At 42.9% G+C, this 24911-nt stretch overlaps 1 protein-coding gene across 4 annotated transcripts in view; it reads left to right on the top strand.

The window, feature by feature from the left end:
* The window catches only part of yap1 (Yes1 associated transcriptional regulator), a 153640-nt gene that overhangs the window by 123057 nt on the left and 5672 nt on the right, over positions 1–24911 (top strand). For all 4 annotated transcript variants that reach the window (XM_059964706.1, XM_059964707.1, XM_059964708.1 and 1 more), the window contains 2 exons: positions 354–541; positions 22687–22817. In XM_059964706.1, coding sequence (XP_059820689.1) covers positions 354–541; positions 22687–22817 — 319 coding nt within the window. The remainder of the gene's footprint in view (positions 1–353; positions 542–22686; positions 22818–24911) is intronic.

The raw sequence follows: 24911 nt of genomic DNA on the forward strand, positions 1-24911 counted from the left end.
TACTTATTTCTGCAGCATGGTGAAAGCTTTGACAGAGCATTGAACATTTTGGCAATTCACTGACACTTCCATTCTGGAACATGGTACTTACATACTGAGGTTGAGAGACTGAAATCTGTAAACAGGTAGTGATGTCTAAATTAATGTATTTTTAGAGCGCAGTCTTATTGTTTGAATAAGTGACTTGGTGTTCTGACATTTCTGGGGAAACTGTTGCTTTTAACTGAATTTGGAGACTCCTGTATGCAAAATGCTTCCAGATTGCCTTTAGATCTCTTGTTCCAACTATAGCTAGCTGTAATACTGAAGATTAAGTTTCTATTTGACTGTTTGTCTTTTCTTTTTGATAACAGCAATGGACCAACAGAGAATGACGCAAAGTGCTCCTGTCAAAACACCACAATCCATGGGTCCTCACAGTCCTCATAGCCCACAAGGAGGAGCAATATCAGGTTCCAACAAACAGCAACAGATGAGACTGCAGCAACTCCAGTTTGAGAAAGAAAGGCTTCGACTGAAACACCAAGAGCTCCTACGACAGGTGAAATTTTATTGCAGCCTTTGAGTATAGGAAACCACACTGACATCACATTTACAGAACAGTTTAATTCCAGTTACATTATCGGCACTACATTCTGCTTGCTTGCCTGAAGTTTCACCAGATATATTACTGGGGATAATCTAGTGACATTGCTGCCATCCCTTTCATAAGACTATAACTGATGACAGGTTTTTATTTAACCTTTTGATGACTTGCTGTATCTGCTCTGCTCACTTCAATTATTAAATAGCACTGCAACCACTTCAGAAATAGATCGACTCCAGTGAGGGTTGGTTTCGGTAATTTCAGCTCTTCATTTGACTGAAACATTACTTCTGTTGTGCTTCAAAGACAATAAGTGTTTAAAATATGGTATTTTAGCCAGATGAGTATCTTTCTGGCTAAATTATCTGGGAAAATAATGAATTTTGCAGCCAGTGAAAGCCGCCTTGATTCAGTCTGTTGTATGACCTCATTCATGTTAGTTAGCATTGTTGACTCTGGTTTATTAGCAATGAGAGGGTATCAGGCCAGGATAGCTCCTTTTGACCACTGCCAAGATGCATTTATTTGAATGTCTAGATTTGTTTGCCGTTTCTATTCCTTAGATGGTGAGCAGTGGTCAAAGTCTAGTCTCATAAATGCCTTTTAATTTGACAAAGCCACTAAGGGGTAACGTGGAGGAAAATGTACAGAGAGAGAACAGAAAGGGTGGGGAAGTATGCCTCAGAAATGAGGATCAATGGGCTAGATCTTCCTTGCCAAAAATAGGTGCCACTTGTTCTGTGCCCTTTGTTTCAGCATGGGAGCTATCTCGACATAGCCATTTGGATTTACTGAATTGTTTTGACAGCTCACAGACTGTCAGACCTACTGTTTTGACTGGAGTTGTTGATTGTGAACTTTGATATTCATCATCAGTAATATTAAGCCCAAAACAGTTCAAGATTAATATAATTTGCCAATAAATTTATGGTACAATTGCTACTTCCTCCCTGGGAGTTGGCATTCCTCCCTCCTCCATCCATGTTTCCACCAGTTTATCTTGGCACAAGTTTGGGCAGAATTCCTGCTCAGAGAGCTGGCCAGTCTGCTGGCAATCTTGCTACTCCATTGAATTCCATGAGCAGTACCAGGCAGTCAGCAGAGGGGTATGTGCTGCCACCAATACAAGCTGATGCCTTGCCATTGGAAGTCGAGATTGCCTTGAGGACACCTGGGGTTTTTGTGCTGGTACCATGGCAGAAATGCCCTGAGGAATTTTTGAGTGATACCCACTATAAAATTTATATTCTTTATAACTCAGACTAAACGGATGCTAGATTTTGAATACTGGAATTTCTGATACTGTTAGGTTAATGGTATGCAGCAAGGATGAGTCAGTCAAAACACAGCTTTATAAAGTGGAAGAAGATAGCGAGTTTGAAATGTCATGAGATTGTGTTGGGAGAGGAGTGGTTGTAGTGGTGATGGGAAGTGGAGTGTGCAATGGAGAGAATTGATGGTTTGTAGAAGTGCATAAGTGTCAAAACAGGTTTCGGTTTTGAGCACAGCATAGAATATTACAGCATTGTATGGACCCTTTGAATCATGATGTTATACCCATATTTTAATCTACACAAAGATCTATCTACCCTTCTATCCTGCATAACCCTCCATGTTTCTATCACCCATGTGCTTATCTGAGAGTTTCTCAGTCCCTAATATACCTGGCTCCTCTTCCACCACCCCTGACAGAGCATTCCACGCCCCCACCACTCTCCGTGTAATGAAATTGCCTCCTTCCCCCTATACTTTCCTCTGATCATAAAATAATGCCCCCTTGTGTTAGTCATTTCCACCCTGGGAAAATGTCTCTGGCTAACCCCTCTGACTATGGTGTGTGTGTGTGTGTTAGTGAAGGAGAGTTGGGGGGGGGGAGGGGGGAGTAATTACCAGCAGTTTGAGAAATCCATGTTCATGCCATCAGATTGGAGGCTACCCAGATGGAATGTAAGCTGTTGCGCCTCCAGCCTGAGGATGGCCTCTCATTGTGACAGTAGAGGAGGCCATGGACCAGCATGTCGGACTGGGAAGTCGCATTGAAACAATGACTACTAGGAGATCCCACTTTTCTCCCAATCTGCGCTGGTTTTCACCGATATGCAGGAGGCCACACCAGCAGCATTCCAACAGTAGAGGCCCCCAACAGGCTCACAGGTGAACTGTTGCCTCACCTGGAAGAACTGTTTTGGGCCCTGAATCGTAGTGAGGGAGGAGGTGTAATGGCAGGTGTGGCACTTGTTTTGCTTGCAAGGATAAAGATCAGTGGGAAGGGACGAGTGTACAAAGGAATCATGTAGGGAGTGATCCCTGCAGAAAGCAGAAATGGGTTGGAGAAGATGTGCTTGGTGGTAGGATCCCATTGGAAATGGCAGAAGTTCTGGAGAATAGTGTGCTGAACGCAGAGGCTGGTGGGGTGGCAGGTGATGCAGAGAATAATGTAATACTTTGTGATAATTCTCTTCATCTACGGCATCCTCAACCTTCTCTGGGCAAGCTAACTCCACCGGGTTCCCCTGGATCCCACGCCTCCTGACTTTGTGAATAAGCCTATCATGGACAGCCTTATCAAGCACCTTACTAGGTCCATAAACACCACATCCACTGCTCTAACGTATCCTCAGAGAATCAGTCAGGCTCACATGATTCATGACCTGCCCCTCACAAAGCCACACTGACTATCCTTAATCAGACCCTGCTTCTCCAGATACATCTAAATCCGGACCCTAAGAATCCTCTTCAATCATTTGCCCACCATTGAAGCAAGACTCACTGATCTATAATTTCCAAGATTCTCCCTATTCCCTTTCTTGAACAAAGGAATAACATTTGCCACCCTCCAATTATCTTGTATTCCTGTGGCAAATTGCCAAAGGCACTAAAAACTCTTTGCTTGCTTCCCATAGTATACCTCTTCTTGCCCCGGGGACTCGACTATCCAAATGTTTTTCTAAAGTTCTAGAACATCCTCTTTCCCTTCGACATATTCAAGGATATCAGCCTGTTTTACGCTGTACTTAATTGTCACTGGTGAATACAGTACTCATTAAGGGTCTCTCCTACCTCTGACTGCAGGAATGTTTTCTCTACTATCCTTGATCAGTCCTACCCCCATTCTGGCCAGTTTCTTGTTCTTCACGTGTGTTCGTTTGTTCACAATTTATGCTCCCCAGTTCTTTCCTATTGACCTTCCCCAAATTAAATACTTGCCCGTACCATCTGCTCCTGTCCCTCCCAAAGGCTGTGGTGAAGTTCAGGGAGTTGTGGTCACTGTCTCTGAAGTACTCTCCCACTGAGAGATCTGACACCTGACCTGGTTCATTACCTAACACCAAATCCAATATGGCCCCTCCTCTAGTCAGTCTGTTTGCATATTGAGTCAGGAAACCTTCTTACACACACCTAACAAATTCAATTGCATCCAAGCCCTTTTCAATAAGGAAGTGCCAATCTGTATTAGGAAAGTTGATGTCCCCTCGTGATAACAGCCATGTCACATGTCACTTCTTTGCACTTTTCCAAAATGCGCCTCCTGATCTGTTTCTCAGAGACTCTGTTCCTATTGGGCAGTTTATAACGTGATTGCTCCCTTCCTGTTTCTGAGTTCCACCCACACAGACTCACTAGACAAACCATCCACAACATTTTCCCTTTCTGCAGCTGTGAGACTGTCTCTGATTGACAATGCCACTCACCTTTTTTTTAAAACTCCTTCGCTGTTCCTTCTGAAATGTCTTAATCTCAGAGCATCCAGCAACCATTCCTGCTGTTGTGACAGCCAAGCCTCTGTAATGGCCACAACAGTGTACTTCAATATACTGACCCATGCCTAGTTCATCACTTGTTCCTGATGCTACATAGATTAGAATAGACAGATTTCAACCCATCCCACCCACTGTGATTTTGCTCTGTCAACTGCTTATCCTTCCTTGTAGGCTTCCCACACACTGTATAGCATCCTCTGCCCTGTCACTCTGATTCCCATCTCCCTTCCTAGCTAGTTCAACCCCATCCCCATCAACTCTAGCAAGTCTGTCCACAAGGATATTGCTCTCAAGTTCAGGTGTAACCTGTCCTTTAACATAATCCTTCCCCAGAGGAGATCCCAACGATCCAGAAATCTGAAGCTCAGCCACGCATTCATCTGCTATATCATTCTGTTCTTCTCCTCATTGAGAATTACTACTTTTAAGGTCCTGCTTTTCAGTTTTCTACTTAGCTCCCTATATTCCCTCTTTGGGACCTTATCTCTTGTCCTACTTAGGTCATCGGTATCAATATCTACCACGACTTCTGGCACCTTATCCTCTGGATCCTATCCAGAAGGTTCCTGACTCCAACACCTGGAAGGTGACATACCATCCGGGCGTCTCATTCACATTCACAGAATCTCCAGTCTGTCCATCTGGCTATTTAATCCCCTCTCATCACTGCACTCCTCTTTTCCCCCCTTCCCTTCTGAGCCACAGAGCCAGAGACCTGTGGCCTTCTCCTGGTAGGTCATCACCGTGTACGGTATCCAAAGTGGAATTCTTATTCTAGAGGGTAACAGCCACACTGCCTGCCTATTCCCAGTCCCTCTCCTGACATGTTAGAATGGTTTGCTTCATAGGAAGAACTGTGACTAAATGCTGAAATGACTTCATTCACACTTGAGTGGTTGGAGCTGTGGCCACTGCATTCTCTTCATTGGGGCAAAGATACATTACACCCGGCTATTAAATGTGTGCTAAGCCAATGATGCACCAATAGTAATGTCTTCTGTGTATGTGCCCCGGGTGCTCATTTCTATTTCTTGCAAGATCCAATAAATTTTGCACAGCGCAGTCAGGCCTTGGCTGCTTTGGTGTAGCACTTATTGGTGTTGGGGAGTTGGAGTGAGAATTTCAATTGAGATGCACAGTAGGATCAGGATATTAGTCAAAGTAATAGGGTAGAAGTTTTGTGTTGGAGAGGCAAAAGGCAGCACAAGTAAGGGGATAAAATGAAAGGGTGCTGCCTGTGGTTGTGTTGGACTATAAAGCTCCCTTATAGGGCACGCAAATGCAGCTGAGTTTTATGGAGTAATTCCCAGATGCAAGCTGTATGGACACCTTACTGGAGGATCTGGAAGTAATTGTGGCAAGCCTTTGGAACCAGGCTGAAAAGTGGCAGGAAAATACTGGCTGTTTTCCTCAGAAAGTTTGATAACACAGTGTAGGTTTCATGGGCACTGTATAATGCATTTTTAAAGTACGCATAAAGTAGCCCACAAAATATACTTTGACTTTTTTTATTCTGAAAATCTGCTTTTGCTGGATGTTGTTACAAAAACAAGAAAATACTGTCACTATTTGGGGAGCGAAGTGAGTAATACTAACTGAATAGAGGTCATTGTTTTCTGGAGCTGTGTAAGTTTTGGGCAGCTGATAGTTTTGAAAGCATTTTTTAAAAAATCTGTTTGCACTATGTTAACTTATTTGAATTAAATATCCAAACACCTTCATTGACAGAAAGAAATGGTAAAAAAGGCAAACTGAAGGCTTTTCAAAAATTTTGCAAAAGAAACAAGATGGGTTAATTACACTGGACAACAAATTTTTTTTGTAAGTGTCGCTTCCTCAATTTTTATTTGTTTATGGTAGACTGCTTCAAACTGAACACAAATACAATTTCACACTAATATCACGTAGGAATTTGGAGAAACAGAAATTAACTTTTGTTGAATATAATGCATTATGTGCATTTAATTGCTGTTGCTTTACAATAATTCAACTCATCTAAAAATGTTTAGATGATATTTATTTGTCTTCTCACTTAAGTGCTGACAATAAAGGCACAGATAGAAATAACATCTAATAACTGTGATAGATGTTGCTGTGAAGTAACCAATAGTGGGAACTATATACTCTGAGATACTTGGAGAAGATGGACAATATGGGAAAAGAGAGGAATCTGATTAATAAAGGATTAGATAAAGACATTTGAGATGATGTCAGATTGGAAAATCAGTGTGAGTGGAGCTAAATCATAGTAAGTTGAGAAAACATTGGTGGGAGTTACTTCGAGACCCCAAAAACAAATTCAAGGAACTTAACGCCATTGAGTTTAATATCTTAATCATGAGGAAATTTTAAGTATAGATTGGGCAAACCAAAACAGCAGTAGCAATCTAGAGGACAAACTCACGGAGTATATTGGTTTCTGCAGGGATCGCTCCCTATGTGACTCCCTTGTCCATTCATCCCTCCCCACTGATCTCCCTCAAGGCAGTTATCCTTGTAAGCAAAATAAGTGCCACACCTGCCCCTACACCACCTCCCTCACTACCATTCAGGGCCCCAAGCAGTCCCTCCAGGTGAGGCAACACTTCACCTGTGAATCTGTTGCAGTCATCTGCTGTATCTGGTGCTCCCAGTGTCGCCTCCTATATATCGGTGAGACCTGATACAAATTGGGAGATCGCTTTGCTGAGCACCTACGCTCTGTCCACCAGAAAAAGCAGGATCTCCCAGTGGCCAACCGTTTTAATTCCACTTTCCGTCCCATTCAGACGTGTCAGTCCATGGTCTTCCCTACTGTCACAATGAGGCCACACTGAGGTTGGAGGAGCAACACCTTGTATTCCATCTGGGTAGCCTCCAACCTGATGGCATGAACATGGATTTCTCAAACTTCTGGTAACTTATCCTCTCCCCCCACCATCGCTATTCCCCATTTTTCCCTCTCACCTTACTTCTTTATCTGCCTATCAACTCCCTCTGGTGCTCCTCCCCCTTCTCTTTCTTCCATGGTCTCCTGTCCTCTCCTATCAGATTCTATCTTCTCCAGCCAATCAACTTCCCAGCTCTTTACTTCACCACCCCCCCCTTACTCTTGATCCACAACTCCCCTACGTTTTATTCCCAGTCTTGATGAAGGGTTTCGGCTGGAAACGTCGGCTGTACTCTTTTCCATAGATGCTGCCTAGCCTACTGAGTTCCTCCAGCATTTTGTGTGTATTGGAGATGATCTTTTATTTCAGTATGATGAAGGATTGGTGAAAGCGTTATTGACTGAGAAGAGGTTAATAATCTGGTAATTAAGAGCCTTCAGAGAATCGTGACCATAGTAAATAATCATAGTTCAATCTGAAAACGGGATCTTGGAAACAAAGGAAGCTACAAAGGTGTGAGTCAGAAATTGGCCATGAAGAATTTAGAAGCATCCTTGGCTGTTTACAGTCTGTCAATAATTTAGCTGAGAAGATGAGGTGAGATGTATGCAGTGCGGTTTATAGGAGGATATATAGCATCTTCAGGAGGATATAGATGAGTGGGCAAGGACATGGATGAGGAGTTACAATTTTGAAATGGGTTAGGGTCATCAGCTTTGGTTGGAAAAAATGTATTTCTGTCAAAATGCTGAGACTGGAAGGTGTTCGTGTTCACGAGACATAGATGTCCTTGTCTGCAGTTTCACTGTTATCATGCAAGTGTAGTAAGTGATAATGAAATTAAACTGTAAGTTGATCTTAATTGCAAAAGGATTTGAGCATGAGTAAAGGTTCTTTGAATTATTAGACCTCGGTGGCATCTGGAATATCATAGACCCCTATCTAATGAAGAATAAATTGCAATAAAATACAATGTAGAAAAGATTCTCCTGATTAATTTATGGCAGAGGGATATTAACCTAGTGTGAAAGATTATGCTGACTGGGCCTTTTTTAAGTTTAGAAGAATGAGAGATAACCCCATTAAATATATTCTTATAGCTTTCAGGGGATAGAAACAGGAATAATATTGGTTAGAATGACTCAGGCTGGTCAGCCATACAAGTCTGAGATGAGAAATTTTTACAATCGGATTAGTTGGCCATTGGATCACTATACCCAAGAGAATTATGGATGCACAATAAAGATGCAATAGATTTTTGGAGGGTATAGATAAAATATCAATCGTGATTTTATTGTAATTGATAATGCTGTCACCATGGATTCCTCCAAGCTCACTGGAAGTATAAATGAGCTATCTTCAGTGTACTTTCCCAAGCCAACATCCAGCATTGAGTGTCCTTATTGGGTTACGTTAGCCCCTTTGGGTAGGGCATGTCATTCACATGTCCACTCCAGACTTTTAGATTCAGTTTATTGTCATTTAGAAACCACAAATGCAATGCAGTTAAAAAATGAGACTACGTTCTCCCGGAGTGACATCACAAAAGCTTATGACAAAACAGACTACACCAGAAAATCCACGTAACGTTTGGCAATCCCCAATCCAGAGTCCAGAGAGGCTGCTGCGTATTAATATCGCCCTACCGTCTAGCGCGTTCCCCAGAAAGGAGCTCCAAATCCACCAGACAAAAACAAGACCAAAAACTAAAGCTACAAGACCTGCACAAAACCACATAATTACAACATATAGTTACAACAGTGCAAACAATAGCATAATTGATTTTTAAAAAAAACAGACTATGGGCACCGAAAAAATAGTCCAAGATGTTAAAGGACTGTAAGTTCAAAAGAAATCACCACAGTTTCCACAAGTCCCCAGGGTCCCCACAGACTTGCCATCCCACGCCGGCGGCAGAAGGGAATACCCCCGCTATGGACTTCCACGGCGCCGCCTGACTCAGCCTCACAGACGCAGCACACAATGGAAGCTCCGTCGAAACCAGCCTCGCAGTTGTAGCACACACTGAAAGCGACCCGAGTCTGTCGAAAGGACTCCGAGCTGACGGCCATCCCCTCTGGCACAGTTTCTCCCAGCACCATCCTCTGCCGAGCGTATTAAGACAGCCCGCCAACGGCCATCGGCAACGCAACCCCGAGGACTGGGGGCCTGTTCTTCCCGGCAGAGTCCCGGACCTCACAGCAGCAGCAGCAACGAAGAAGGTCTTCCTGGAATTTCCCGATGTTTCTCCGTGCTTCCACATCCGTTTTCAATCGATTATGATTGTGCACGGCCCCCCGCTTCACAAATAACAGATAATCAGCTCCGGAGTGGCCGCTGCAAGCTGCGTCGCCGCCATCTTGGGTCTTATCTATACTTAAAATTTCCTCATGATTAAGATATTAAACTGATTGGCGTTAAGTTCCTTGCATTTGTTATTTGGTTATTTGGCTCTATTCCAAGCTCTGTTGCAGGAAAATAATAGAGGAAAATTATCCAAGAATTTCTCAAAGGCTTCTTGAAAGCAGTGTTGCAGCGCCATAGTTCCAGGAAATCTATGGCCCATGGTCACTCAGTAGAAATTCAGGAACTTGAATCATTGCATATGGAGCACGTAGGAGCCCGGTTGAATGGTGGAAGGAGTGCACAACTTTGCAAACTATTCACCTGCCCACACCTGTCTCCTGGTTCCCTGCTAACTATAGCAGTCACCTTGAACTCACAGAATGTGTGGAAGTAAGTCATCCTCAATCCCAAGAGACCACTGGAGAGTGAAAAATCGGATGGTTGCTAGGCAACACAAAGTGGTAGATTTTCTTGGCCTAGGTTTAATAACAAGGTGATTAATTTGCCAGATTTATTGCTGGGACTTCTAGCCAGCTAATTGGTTTGTAATGTTACCAATATTTTGTTTTAGTTTTATCAACTCTTTGCATACTGATGAGTTTTAATGTTTCTTATTGAGTCAGAGTTGGATGGCACAGATATGGGTCTGTGATGCCCATCTAGGCTAAACCTATTTGCCCACGTTGTCCTGACGAAGGGTCTCGGCCCAAAACGTCGACAGCGCTTCTCCCTATAGATGCTGCCTGGCCTGCTGTGTTCTACCAGCATTTTGTGTGTGTTGCCCATGTTAAACCTGGTTCTGTCTATTCCTTTCCTATCTTGTCCAAATGATAGTTACCTTGATACCACATTTTTAAACACCTATTGGTATCAGATCCAGAAAATCTGACATCTTAAAATTTCAAAAGCAAAATGCAGAACAGAAAGACTTAAAGATGCCAACACTGTGTTAGCTGCTGTTACTGAAGCTAGACTCCTTATGCATAATTACACATAATTATGAGCAGCTTAAGGTTTGTATTTCTGAAAAATTACTTGCTGACAACTAAGATATAAACTACCCCTCAAGTCCAGGGCAAGATTGGGTATTGATGCACCATCAATAACTCACACTGAGACGTAGGCGAGATATCGGCTTTTATTGACTGGAAGAAGGAACCAGGAGTGAGTGTCTATCATACAAGGTCCTGGAGACTGAGGCCGATCTTCAGGCCGCAGGTCTCCTTTATACAGGGGCCTGTGGGAGGAGCCACAGGAGCAGTCAGCAGGGGCGTGTCCCGACAGGCACATAGTTCACCACATTCACCCCCCCTTCGTTTGAAAAAGTCCTCATGTAGCGAAGGTTCTTACAAGTCAAGCCGATCAGGCGGTCGAATCTGTCGCTGCGATCTACGTAGCACCGGCTGTGACCGCATAGGTGCCGGCAACATTGGCGATTGCACAGGGGACGGGGGTTGCGCGTGTTCTTGCCCACTAGGCGCCGGTGATCCCTCATGCATGTGCGAGGCGCCTGGTATAAATGCGTACGAAACGCCCGGTATACAAGTGTCGTGAGGAGTCTGTGTAGGGCCAGGTGAGTACGGTGTCACCTCTGGTGCAGGGTTCACAGTTACCGGAGAGCCTTCAGGGTAGTGGTCTGCTGCACCTGCGGGTGCCAGGTCGCGGATGGAGACCGTGTCCTCCCGCCCATCAGGTAAGACCACGTAAGCATACTGGGGGTTCGCATGGAGAAGGTGAACCCTCTCCACCAGCGGGGAGTATTTATTGCTCCTCACATGTTTCCGGAGCAGCACTGGCCCCGGGGACGTCAGCCAAACTGGTAGGGTGGTCCCAGTGACAGACTTCCTGGGAAAAGAGAATAGGCGTTCGTGAGGGGTGGCATTGGTGGACGTACATAACAGAGAGCGGATAGAGTGCAGTGCCTCAGGGAGGACCTCCTGCCATTGAGAGACCGGCAACCCTTTGGACTTAAGGGCTAAAAGTGTGGCCTTCCACACTGTGGCATTCTCCCGCTCTACCTGGCCATTACCCCGGGGATTATAACTCGTGGTCCGACTGGTAGCAATGCCCCTAGCTAGCAAGTACTGGCGCAGCTCCTCACTCATAAAGGAGGACCCTCTATCACTGTGGATATAGCAGGGATACCCGAACAGAGTGAAGAGCTGGCGCAGGGCTTTTATGACGGACGTGGCAGTGGTGTCGGGGCAGGGGATGGCAAAGGGGAACCGTGAGAACTCGTCAATAACACTGAGAAAATAGACATTGCGGTCAGTGGAGGGAAGGGGACCCTTAAAGTCAACACTCAGGCGTTCAAAAGGGCGGGTGGCCTTGACAAGTTGTGCCGTGTCAGGACAGTAGAAGTGCGGTTTGCACTCGGCACAAATTTGGCAGTCCCTGGTCATCGTCCTGATGTCCTCCAGGGAGTACGGCAGGTTCCGAGCTTTCACAAAATGGTAAAATCGGGTGACCCCCGGATGGCAAAGTTGTGCATGAAGGGCGTACAGCTGGTCGAGCTGTGTGCTAGCACATGTTCCCTGGGATAGGGTTTCAGGGGGCTCATTGAGTCTGCCAGGCCGGTACAGGATATCATAGGTGTAGGTGGAGAGTTCTATCCTCCACCGCAAAATCTTATCATTTTTGATCTTGCCCCGCTGTTGGTTGCTGAACAGGAACGCAACCGAGCGCTGGTCGGTCAGCACAGTGAATCTTTTGCCAGCAAGATAGTGCCTCCAGTGCCTAACAGCCTCCACTATGGCCTGGGCTTCTTTCTCCACCGCGGAGTGCCGAATTTCAGAGCCTTGGAGGGTGCGAGAAAAGAATGCTACTGGTCTGCCTTCCTGATTAAGGGTAGCAGCCAGAGCGAAATCGGAGGCATCACACTCCACTTGGAAGGGAGCGGTCTCGTCCACTGCATGCATCGTAGCTTTGGCAATGTCCGCTTTAATGCAGTTGAAGGCCGCGCAGGCCTCAGCAGAGAGGGGAAACGAGGTAGACTTGACCAGGGGGCGAGCCTTGTCTGCGTAATGGGGGACCCATTGGGCGTAATAGGAAAAAAACCCCAGGCACCGTCTGAGGGCCTTGAGAGTGGTGGGAAGAGGGAGCTCTAACAGGGGGCGCATACGTTCGGGATCAGGCCCAATAACCCCGTTTTCCACGACATACCCAAGTATAGCAAGGCGGGTGGTACCAAAAACACACTTGTCCCTGTTATAAGTAAGGTTCAGAGCTGCGGCCACTTGGAGAAACCGTTGGAGGTTGGCGTCGTGATCTGGCCTGTCATGACCACAGATGGTGATGTTATCCAGATAGGGAAATGTGGACTGCAGTTGGTACTGGTCCACCATCCGGTCCATTTCCCTCTGGAAGACAGAGACACCATTCGTGACACCGAAAGGGACGCGCAGGAAGTGATAGAGCCGGCCGCCCGCCTCGAAGGCGGTGTAGGGGCGGTCCTCTGGGCAGATGGGGAGCTGGTGATAAGCGGATTTCAGATCTATTGTCGAGTACACCTTATACTGAGCAATCTGGTTGACCATATCCGCGATGCGGGGTAGGGGGTATGCGTCAAGCTGCGTAAACCTATTGATGGTTTGACTATAGTCCACCACCATCCTATTTTTCTGCCCAGTCCGAACAACAACCACCTGGGCCCTCCAAGGGCTTGTGCTCGGCTCAATGATCCCCTCCCTGAGCAGCCGCTGCACCTCCGACCGAATGAAGGCCCGGTCCCCCGCGCTGTACCTCCTGCTTTTGGTTGCCACAGGTTTACAGTCGGGGGTCAGGTTGGCGAACAGCGGTGGGGGAGGGATCTTGAGAGTGGAGAGGCTGCAAGTGTCGGTAGCGCAGTTGTTGGCCTGGTTCTGGATGGGATGTGTGTGTCCGTGTGTGTGTGTGGTCAGTAGCAGGGTATGTGAAGAAGTCCCACAAAACTGAGGATTCTTGACAGTGAGTGGTGGGAGGGGCCCGTCGTATACCATAGTCACACTTTCGAGATGGCTCTGGAAGTCCAGCCCCAATAGCACAGGTGCACACAGATTAGGCATGACCAGCAGTTCAAAGTCCCGATATTCTGTGCCTTGCACCAACAAAGTCGCTACACAACCCGCCCGGATGTCTGCGGACTGCGACCCAGAGGCCAAATGGAACCTCCGACTGACCGGCCGCGTTGCAAGTCCGCAGCGTTGCACTGTGTCCGGGTGAATAAAACTCCCAGTGCTGCCCGTGTCAAACAGGCATCCAGTCCAATGCCCCTCCACCTGGATGTCCATCATGGATCTTGCAAGCTGGTGTGGGGCGCTTTGGTCGAGAGTCACAGTGGCCAGAGTTGGATCGCCGTCGGGGTACCCGGTCAGCATCGGAGGGTCGGGGGCGGGGCATGCTGACGCCGACAAAGATGGCCGCTCACATCCGGGGTACCCGGTCAGCGTCCGAGGATCGGGGGCGGGGCGTGCTGACGTCGACAAAGATGGCCGCCCACATCCCGGCATGCAAGATGGCGGCCCACACGTTTCACCCGCAGCGCTGCACTCCGCTCGAGGTTGAGACTTACAGACCTTGGCGAAGTGGCCCCGCTTTCCGCAGCTGGAGCAGGTCGCTTCTCGCGCTGGACAGCGTTGTCGAGGATGTTTCTTTTGGCCACAGAAATAACAAAGCACGAGTTGCTTACGGGCCACAGCCGTGGTCTGGGTCGGGGAGCTCGTGGAATGGCGACTGGCGGCGGCGTTGGCGAATTCGCTCCCGGGAGCCGGCGGTGGCGGGGTCTGAGGCGTCCACGAAACCGGCGGGGAATCGCGCGACTGGACAGCGTCGGCGTTATGCCGCGCAGCTTCTAGAGCGTTGGCCTTCTCTATCGCCGAGCTTAAGGTAAGATCCGAGTTCTCCAGCAGCCGCTGGCGCATGTACACTGACCTCAGTCCCGTCACAAAGGCGTCTCGCACCAGCAGCTCCGCATGCTGTTCTGCCGTGAGCGTCTTGCAGTCACAAGCTCGGACGAGTGTCTGTAGTGCTCGGAGAAACTCGGCGCACGATTCGCCAGGCCGCTGTTGCCAGGTAGCTAAGCGATGTCTTGCGTAGACGGTGTTCACCGGCCGCAGGTACTGTCGTTTGAGGGCGTCCAGTGCCCCTTCGTAGGTCGGCAGGTCCCGGATAAAGGAGTAAACTTTGGAGGAGACCCTCGAGAGTAGGATTCTGTGCATAACGGCGGGTTCAGTCGCACGAAGCTCCGCCAAGTACGATTGGAAGCATGCAAGCCAGTGTTCAAAAGCGAGAGCCGCGTCAGGGTCTTGAGGGTCCAAATCCAACCGGTCCGGACGCAAAACGGGTTCCATGTTTTAAAACTTCCAGTCAATAAAATTGATGCACCATCAATAACTCACACTGAGACGTAGGCGAGATATCGGCTTTTATTGACTGGAAGAAGGAACCAGGAGTGAGTGTCTATCATACAAGGTCCTGGAGACTGAGGCCGATCTTCAGGCCGCAGGTCTCCTTTATACAGGGGCCTGTGGGAGGAGCCACAGGAGCAGTCAGCAGGGGCGTGTCCCGACAGGCACATAGTTCACCACAGGTATTGAAATAGTAGGGAAAACATGCTGATTGTATGATTGCTTCTTGATTAGTCAGAGGGTCGTCGGTTACGTGAGGAAGGCAGGAAAATGGGGTTGAGAAGGATAATAAATCAGGCATGATTGAAAGGCAGGGCAGACTCGACGGGCTGAGTGGCCTGATTTTGCTCCTATTGTATGCCTTCTGGTCTTATGGAATTCAGGAGCAATGGGGGCCATTGTGTTCTCAATATTCTGCCATTCACTGTGATCCATAAACTATAACCCACTTGCATGCATCTGCCCTGTCTCCACATTCCTTAGTAGTTCTATTTCACAAGTGTTTATTGATACTGTATTTACAAATAATAGTTGACCTGACTGCATCACAAAGGATTTTTAAAAATCTCTACCTATTTCCTGCTTTCACTTCTGAAAGGCATGGCTCTAGTTATTCGGCAGTGTCTCTAAATGGAGGTTAAAGATTGACTTTATTTGCTGCATGGACGTTGAAACGAAACTAATCGTGTCATTTGCATTAGACCTGTGAGGATTGTTCTGGGCAGTCTGCAGGTGTCACCAGGCTTCTGACAGCCCACAACTCACTAACCCTTGAAGGTGGAAGGAAACTGGAGCACCCAAAGGAAACACACAGTCACAGGAAAACCATACAAACTCCTTACAGACAGTAGCGGGAATTGAACCCATATCTGGCACTGTAAAGTGCTGTGCTAAATGCCTTGCCACTGTGCTGCCCTGATTGGCTCTGTCTCGGCATGCATCACCATTTCCCTTTATTGAATTGACCTTCTGTATAACGGTGAAACGGTCACTTCCCTTTGGGAGGCTGAGCTTGTTGATAAGGCCCTGCACAGTGCAGTGTCTTTTCACTATATGGTTTGGTTTCACAATGAAGGATCAAAGTACTTTGTTTCGACTTTGAACTTGGTTATTTGGGAGTGCACCACACAGTCCCTCATTCAGCCTCTCAGCTGTTTTGGTTTTGTTTTCCAAGTAACTACTACAGATTCTGTTTTTATGGATTGCGAAATGGGGATCTGCAAAATGTATTTGTTCATTGAAGATTGCGTTTTTGCAGGCATTTGTTGCAGCTGATTAAATGGATCCCTGAGCACAACAATCTGAATTTCCTGTTCACAAATATCCTCTTGCACATTGTCAAGTATGAAAGTATACCAGAAGGGTTTCCATAATAGCAGTGAATAACCTGAACTGGTATTTATTTCTTGTCCCACCATTGGTAAGACAACTGCTATCTTGGTTTCAATGGATCAGAGTTAAAATGGATAGCATTTGAAGTAGCTGCTAATAGTGAATCATTTGCAGAATTAATAAATGAACACAGATGCAATAAAGCTCTTTATGGCTTTCTGAATGAACACATTGTGTGTAAGAATAATGCAACTGGGGGGGGGGGGGGGTGTTGTATTTGTCCAGTCATTAGACTGGGAGAGAGTTGAAACTAATTGGGACTATACTGAAGTCAGAGGGAAGTTTTATTGAAATAACGAGCAAACTAACACCATTCCACAAGTGAAAATAGAAATGTGTGTGTGAAGACAGAACTATAGCAGCTAAGAGAGGTGTCTAGTAACAGAATGCAGTAACTATAATGCTGTTTCAACCAGGCATACAAACTGGGGTGGAATGTACTGCTAGAATCATTAAATAACTGTCAAAATTTATTTATTGAAGGTTAACATAATTGGACTAGGAGGAGAAGGAGTGGACGATAGATTCTATTGACACTAGAGCAACACACAAAATGCTGGAGGAACTCAGCAAATCAGGCAACATCTATGCAAGGGAATAGGCAGTCAGCATTTTGGGCCAAGTAAGGACAGGAAATGAAGGGGGCAGAAGCCAAAGAAGATGGGGGAGGGGAAGGAGTGCAAGGTGGCACTTTCTGGACACTTCCTTTGTTAATGCCCACACTCTGGAATTGAATTCTGCCTGGATCGCTAATAGTGGAAGCAATGAGCTGGTGCAAGAGCCAGGAGGTTCCACTGGGATGCTGAGATCAATAGAGCTAACTCAAGAGGCGCCTATTTTCAGCTTCAAAAAGCAAAAACTCTGCAGTACAAGGAATAACTACTAGTGGGTCAGTGCAAGATAGGGTCCAATGTCTTGAAAATTAAATAAGCTTAATAAACCAAGCAGTTTAAGTTCCTGGCACATCAAATTTACTTTGTAATACAATCTATGATGTCCAAGTAGCAAGTTGGTAAATGTACGTTGCACTTCCCCCATGTCATTCCAAGGGTATGGTTTGCAGAGCTGCTCACCATTAGCCCAACCAAGCTTTGGGTAATTAGTATTAATTTCTTTATGCTCATAATGGTGATATAAAGGCCAGCATTTCACTAGCAGTTTTTATTAATTTCTTGGCTACAAATTTTTGAATTTACAGTGTGTCTCTTTTGTTTTGCCATTAACAGAGTTCACTAATGTAGCCGTGCAAAGTCAAAGATGAATACCCTGCAATGGTCACCGTTTTTCCGATTTGTTCTTTCTGTAGACATTAAAGACTCTTTGTTCATTAGCCAGCTTGAGTACATGGTCATCTGATCCATCCATCAAAGCCATTTAGAAGTATGCAGGTAGCTGCTGTCCCCACCACGTGATAACCCACAAGACACGTCTTCCTAGCTTAAGTGTATCAAGTATCTGAACTCTCTTCTGCTCAGTCAGGTCAACAATATGTCTTTAATTCTATGATCAGTAGCTCGTGCTGTAGGTCAGTTGTAGAGCACATGTCTTGCATGTGAGACCACTGTAAGCTGCAGTTAAAACTCACTGAATTGAAAACAGTTTGTGAGATGCCAGGCAATAGAAACCAGAAATGTTAGGGGCCCGATCACTGTGCTGAGCCTGGAGATGGGGATGGCTGGGAAAGGGCTATTTTCAGTTTTTGAATCAGATTGAGAGGTGCAAGCATCTTTAGCAAGCTATACTGTAATTTTCACTTATTGATATGGACATTCAGTCTTGTGATTCTTTTGGAATCAATTCTAGGTTTAGGATCATTGGGTGAAGTTTTTCAAAGGCAGCTGTATATAAGACTGCATTCAAAAGGCATAACACTTAAATGCTTCAGTATTGGGAAGAAAACTAGTGAAATGCAGTGCATCTTGCTCAAGTATGTAGTGTTAATGAAGAAAATTTTCCAGTTTAGCAATAAAATGTTACCAATTGATCATTGTTCTATTATGAAAATAGCCACCTAATATAGATAATTCTGATTTTTTTTTAAGAAACTTTTTTCAGAGTTACCGAATCTCAATGAATATAAGCTGATCATGGGTGGTGACTTTAATTGTTTAAATCCGGCGATTGACGGGTCATCAACCAATCTGTCGCTTCCTAATAAAGCGGCAGCTTATATTAACTCTTTTTTATTAGAATATGGCCTTATCGATATTTGGAGATATAAACATCCCAATGATAAAGATTTCTCCTTTTTCTCACAGGTCCATGACAAGTATTCGTGACTTTTTTTTAGATACACATCTGTTAAACTCCGTTGTTGAATGTGCGTATGACATCATTGCGCTCTCAGATCACGTGCCTTTAAAGTTAACCCTTAAGCTTTCGGATATTTTTTTTTAAGTGTCACAGTGGAGACTGAATCCTGTATTGTTACAGGATCCAGCTTTTGTTAATTTTATTAAGGAGCAAATTTCTATTTTTTTTGAATTTAACACAACTGAAGGAATGTCAAATCTGGTTATATGGGACACGTTGAAATCTTGCAGATAATCTCATATTCAGCAGCTTTGAGAAAGAAAACTAAAGCGGAATTGTCAGTGCTTATTAATAAAATTAAACAGATAGATAAAGTGTTTCCAGTTAAACCTACTGAAGACCTATATAAAGAAAGGGTCGAACTTCAATCACAGTATGATTTGCGTCTGACCTTTCCCATTGAACAGCAAATTTTTAAATCTAAAAGTTTATTTTATATACATGGGGAAAAATCTGCGAAGCTTTTAGTGGGTCAGTTAAAGGCTGAGATGGTCAGAAGACAGATTTTAAAAATTCATCGACCAGATAGAACAGAAACTTTAGATCCTTATGAAATTAATGTTATTTATGGACCTATTCTAATCTTTATAAATCTGAATTCTCTGATAGCACTATTATTATGAATAGATTTTTGCAAAGGTTAAACATACCTCAAATTTCGATTCAAGATGTTGATATGTTAGATGCGCCTATTAAACAAGAAGAGATAGCCAAGGCTATATCCTCTATGCAATTAGGTAAAGCTCTGGGACCTGATGGGTATACGGTGGAATTTTACAAGACTTTTCATGAAATGCTTATACCACATCTTCATCAAATGTTTTAACAATTCTACATCCTCTGGGAATCTTCCTAAAACTTTTTATGAGGCACCAATTTCATTGATTCCAAAAAAAAGAAAAGACCCAATGGAATGTGTATCCTATAGACGTATTTCTTTACTGAATGTAGATTTTAAAATCCTTTCCAAGATTCTAGCAAATAGGCTTGAGAATATCTCGCCTAATGTTATCTCAAACGATCAAACGGGATTTATAAAAAATATAGGCACTCACATTTTAATATTCGAAGATTGTTATGTATCATTTATTCCTCCTCAGCCAAAGAATCTGAATGTATTGTATGTTTGGATGCAGAGAAAGCCTTTGATGGCCTTATCTATTTCAGGTTTTGAAGAGGTTTAATTTTGGTCCAGGATTTATTTCCTGGATTAAATTGATTTATCATGCCCAGGTAACTGCGGTTATAACTAATAATCAAAAGTCTCCTTATTTTGGAATATATAGAGGTACCCGTCAGGTACCTGTGCAGGGTATTAAGAGAGGGGATAAATTACATAAGGTTTCGTTATACGCGGATGATTTATTAGTTTACATTTCAAATCCTAGGAAACCTATTCCTTTTATGTTATCTATATTTATGGAATTTGTTTTTTTTTAATATAAATTTAATTTACATAAAAGTAAATGATTTTCTATTAATAATTATTCTGATTATTACGATCAAATACCTTTTAATATTGCCAAAAACCATTTTACTTACCTTGGTATCAAAATTACTAAAAATTTTAAAGACCTATATAGGTATAATTTCTCCCCTTTAGTTGAATATACTTAACAGGTGCTTTCTAAATGGTCACCTATGTTGATGTCATTGATAGGTCGAGTAAATGCTATAAAAATGGTTATTCTACTGAAATTTTTATATATATTTCAAGCAGTTCCCTCTTTTGTTCCAAAAACATTTTTTGATAAAATAGATTCTCTGATTTTGTCTTATGTTTGGAATAATAAAAGCTCTAGAGTGAATAAATTTTTCTTGCAAAAACCAAAAAAAGATGGAGGACTGGCTTTACCAAACTTTAGATTTTATTATTGGGCAATTAATATTCGTTATATTACATTTTAGATTTATGATATAGACGACCAAGATTGCCCTTCATGGTTACAGTTGGAGGAAAATTCAGTCATGGGATTTTCGTTAGTTTCTTTATTAGGAGCTCCCTTTCCATTTTCGCTCTCCAGAATAGGTAGGCAAGCTTTCAAACCTATTGTTAAACATACTTTAAAAATTTGGTTTCAGTTTTGTAGATTTTTTGAATTAAGTGATTTTCTACTTTCTAGTAATATTCATTCTAATTTCTTTTTTAAACCATCAACTTTGGATAAGGCTTTTTTAACATGGAAAATTAAGGGAATAAAAACTTTTTTAGATTTGTCTTTACAAGACTGTTTAATGTCCTTTTCACAGTTAATAGATAAATATGATATCTCTAATATACGTTTTTCAGATATTTACAGGTTAGGAATTTTTTACGTGATTTTTTACCAAATTACCCCTCGGCCTGCTCTTTAAATTTGGCTTATGCTATTTTTCAGTTTAAACCTTTTCAAAAACAATTACTAGCTATCATTTATAAACAGTTAATGAATGCTCGCATGTCGCCTAATGATAGGGTTCAACACATTTGGGAAGTAGAACTTCAACATTCACTGTCAGACAAACAGTGGAGTAAAATTTATTATTTAGTCAATAATTCAGCTATCTGTGCACGCCATATCTTAATTCAGTTTAAGATAGTACACAGGGCCCATATGTGCAAAGATCAATTGGCGCATATTTTTCATAATATATGCCCTATTTGTGATAGATGTAACACAGAAGTGGCTACTCTAACTCATATGTTTTGGTCAAGAGTAAGCTTAAACAATTTTTGGAGGGATGTGTTTGGGATATTAACTGAAGTTATAGATGTGGATGTTCAACCTAATCCACTTACAGCAATTTTTGGGATTATTCCAGAGGAAGCAAGCAAAGTGTCTGCCTCCGCCCAACATATGATAGCCTTTTCAACTTTACTGGCTAGGAGAGCTATTTTGCTACACAGGAAAGAATCTAATCTACCTACTGTTTTTTATTGGCTCTCCTCCATTATATTATGTCTAAGCTTGGAGAAAATTAGAAGCCGGACATTTGATACATCCTTTAATTTTGAACAAGTCTGGCGATCCTTTATTCAATATTTTCACATGATTTAATTTATTATTTATTTAATTGATTATTTTTCTTTATTCTCTTTGGGGAAAATCCTTATCCGTGAAAGTTCGGAGATGACTAGAAGGATTTTTTTTCTCTCTTTTAATTTTATCGTCAATTGGACTGCCCAATCTTTCTTTTTACTTTTTTTTTTGTATCAGTTTAGTTAGTGGGTTTTTTTCCCTTTATCAAATAAAATTTCCAGTTTTTTTTTATGATTGCTATGAGGAGTTGTTTTTTTTTTGACCATTGTATATATAACAGCATAATATTTTACCTATCTGATTTTGATGTTATATACTTTGTTTTTATTATTGCTGTTTATATATCTTTTATATTATCTGTTTGCTAAATTCCTCCTCTGATTTGTATATTCTTTAATTGAAAATCAATAAAAAGATTGAAAAATGAAATGAAAATAGCATCCCACACAAAATGCTGCCTGGCCTGCTGAGTTCCTCCAGCATTTTGTGTGTGTTGCTTGGATTTTCAGCATCTGCAGACTTGCTCTTGTTTGTGATTAAAATAGCATGTTTGGGCAACATCCTTTATGAATATATATTATGGAAATGCAAAGCACAGGAATGTAAGAAACTGCAGAGTAGTGGACCCTGCCAATACCTCCCTCCCCACCAATGGACGCATTGCCTCAAGAAGGAAACATCTATCATCAAGGAACCCCATCTTCTCGGCCATGCCGTCTTTTCATGGCTACCGTCAGGGAGGAGGTATAGAAGCCCAAAGTCCTACAGCACTGGCTTCAGGAACAGCTACTTCACTTTAACCATTTGGTCTTGAACCAACTGGCCAAACACCAATTCTTGCAGTTTAGCATCTCTTTTTTTAAATTTTAGTGCAAAATAGACTATTTTGCACTAAAATTAATTATTTTATTGCACCAGTGGATACATGTATTTGTGCACATAACAACAAACTTGACTTTGAAAGATTACTAATTATTCTAGCCTTTGACTTCACTTTCTGTACCTTGTTTTCAGGAAATGGCCTTGCGTAGTCAGCTGCCAACTATGGAACAGGATGGTAGTCCTCAAAATCCAGTTTCTTCATCTGCAATGCCACAGGATGCAAGAACAATGACAACCAACAGTTCAGATCCATTCCTTAATAGGTGGGTACTCAATCTAAAATGCGTTGTGAAAGGGAAAAGTACTGTGATGTAACAACATTCTGTTTTAAATATGATTCTTGTAGATTGAGGAAATCATTGAATGTACGACGTTCACTCTGGGTTGTAAGTTTCGCTGGTGACAGTTTTGAACATTGTACAAAAGCAGCAAAAAAGTAAAGTCTTTATGTAGACCATTAATGTTGCTAATTTTGAGTTTCGTGAACTGCACGTGCTTAATTAGTCACTTTTGGAGAAATACGAAAAATTCGGCCTAATCAAATCCAAGTCTATCATTAAGCTCTTTCATCTGGAAAATAAGCACTTACAAGATAAGTGTTGTGTAAGTATTAGGAGACATTAGCACCAACAAACAAGCAAAGTTAGCTATTATGATCAGTAAAATGCATGGAGTGTTTTAAGAAATTTAAATAGGGACTCTTGGGGCTATGGGGTTAAATAGGGACTCTTGGGGCTAGGGGCTCTTGGAAAAAAAAAATCAGCTATCAAGTCTTAGATTCTTAAAAAAAATTAAGACTGGATAACTGATTTTTTTTTTCTAGAGCCTCCCTATTTAAATGTGCTCCTTGCACTACATAATGTGCTATTTGATTGTTGCTGTGCACATTCCAATATTGCCAGTGTGTGTGTATATCTAATGCAGAGAACTTTTATTAGTAGCTCAACTTAAGTGGAAGAGGAATAAAGTAGACTTGCAAATCACAGTAGACTATTTAGTTAGTATTGCCCTTTGATTTAGTTATGGTAACTAAGTGCAGATGTGCACTTAGTGTCCTGCAAAGAAATGTCTTAGGAATATCAACATTTTTCTTCTTAAGGACTTCATTCAATAAAGGAATCTTTGGGACTTGGTAAAACTATTATGCACGTACTCTAGTATCTGGCACCCACCCCATAGTAGGTGTTGGATGCCTTCCAGAACGATTTTAAAAATTTAAAATCACAGTAGCAATTGATAACTTTCCTTGCAACGCTTTGCTGCTGTGTAGTTCTGAAAAAGTTACTTATATACATATGTTTTTATGTCATTAGATCCACAAATTAAGGAGCATTTGTTACACTGTTCAAATAGGGATTCTTAAAAGTGACTTTTTTAGTTACTTGAGCATTGAGGTACTGTATAGAGACAAAATCTGAAAATTTATTATACAGTTGTAGTTGTAATTGGCTGTAATTGGAAACTTTTAAGCTGTTCATTGATTTGGAGCATTTGCAAAATCTCTGCTTTACCCTTCCAAAATTGTCTTCATTATGCTTACCATCAACAATATCACCACCTTTCTGAAAATGATTGTTTTGAACGTAGTCTTGCCTCTAAATTTTATCCTTCCTCCCTAGAACTTTATGAAACTCACAACTACATTTTTGTCCCTGCTAAACCACTGGAGCAGTCTGAATTCAAGTTATACAAATTCTCCTTTAGCAACACCAGTAGACTGGAGTCCACATGTGCATCAATAACACCCAGTTCCACTTTTTCAATATCTCATCCCAGACCTTTGCTCCCTTTATTGTAGATGGTTGTCCACATTCAGCTGATTTTTGCCAGAGCTGATTTCTCTAGTAATGTATTAGAAAGACTGAGTACAAAATTTCTAAGCCCTTGCCATGAATTCTTTCAACTGGTTTAATCATTGACCCTACCAAAACCTACTTGATTGCTGATTACAGTTTCCAGCCCAATATCTTTATGAACATGTACAAAATGCTAGAAAACTCAACAGTTTTCTAGCATTTAGCATCTATCAACATGATTAAAAATCAACATCTCAGGATTGTACCCTTCATGACTGGAAAGGAAGGGGGAAGAATTAGAAGTTGAAGGAGAACAAGCCAGTAGATGATTTGTAAAGCCAGGTGCGGGAAATGTAAAGGGCTGAAGAAGAAGGAACCTGATGGGAGAAGAGAGTGGACCATGGGAGAAAGGGGAAAAGGTCACCAGAGGGAGGAGAAGAGGCAAGAGACCAGAGTGGGGAATGGAAGAGGGGAAGGGGGTAGGGGAAAGAAGAAATCGATGTTCATGCCATCAGCTTGTAAGCTGCCCAGACGGAAAATGAGATGGTGCTTCTCCACCCC

The sequence above is a fragment of the Hypanus sabinus genome, chromosome 3 (genome assembly GCF_030144855.1).
Source record: "Hypanus sabinus isolate sHypSab1 chromosome 3, sHypSab1.hap1, whole genome shotgun sequence".
NCBI lineage: Eukaryota > Metazoa > Chordata > Chondrichthyes > Myliobatiformes > Dasyatidae > Hypanus > Hypanus sabinus.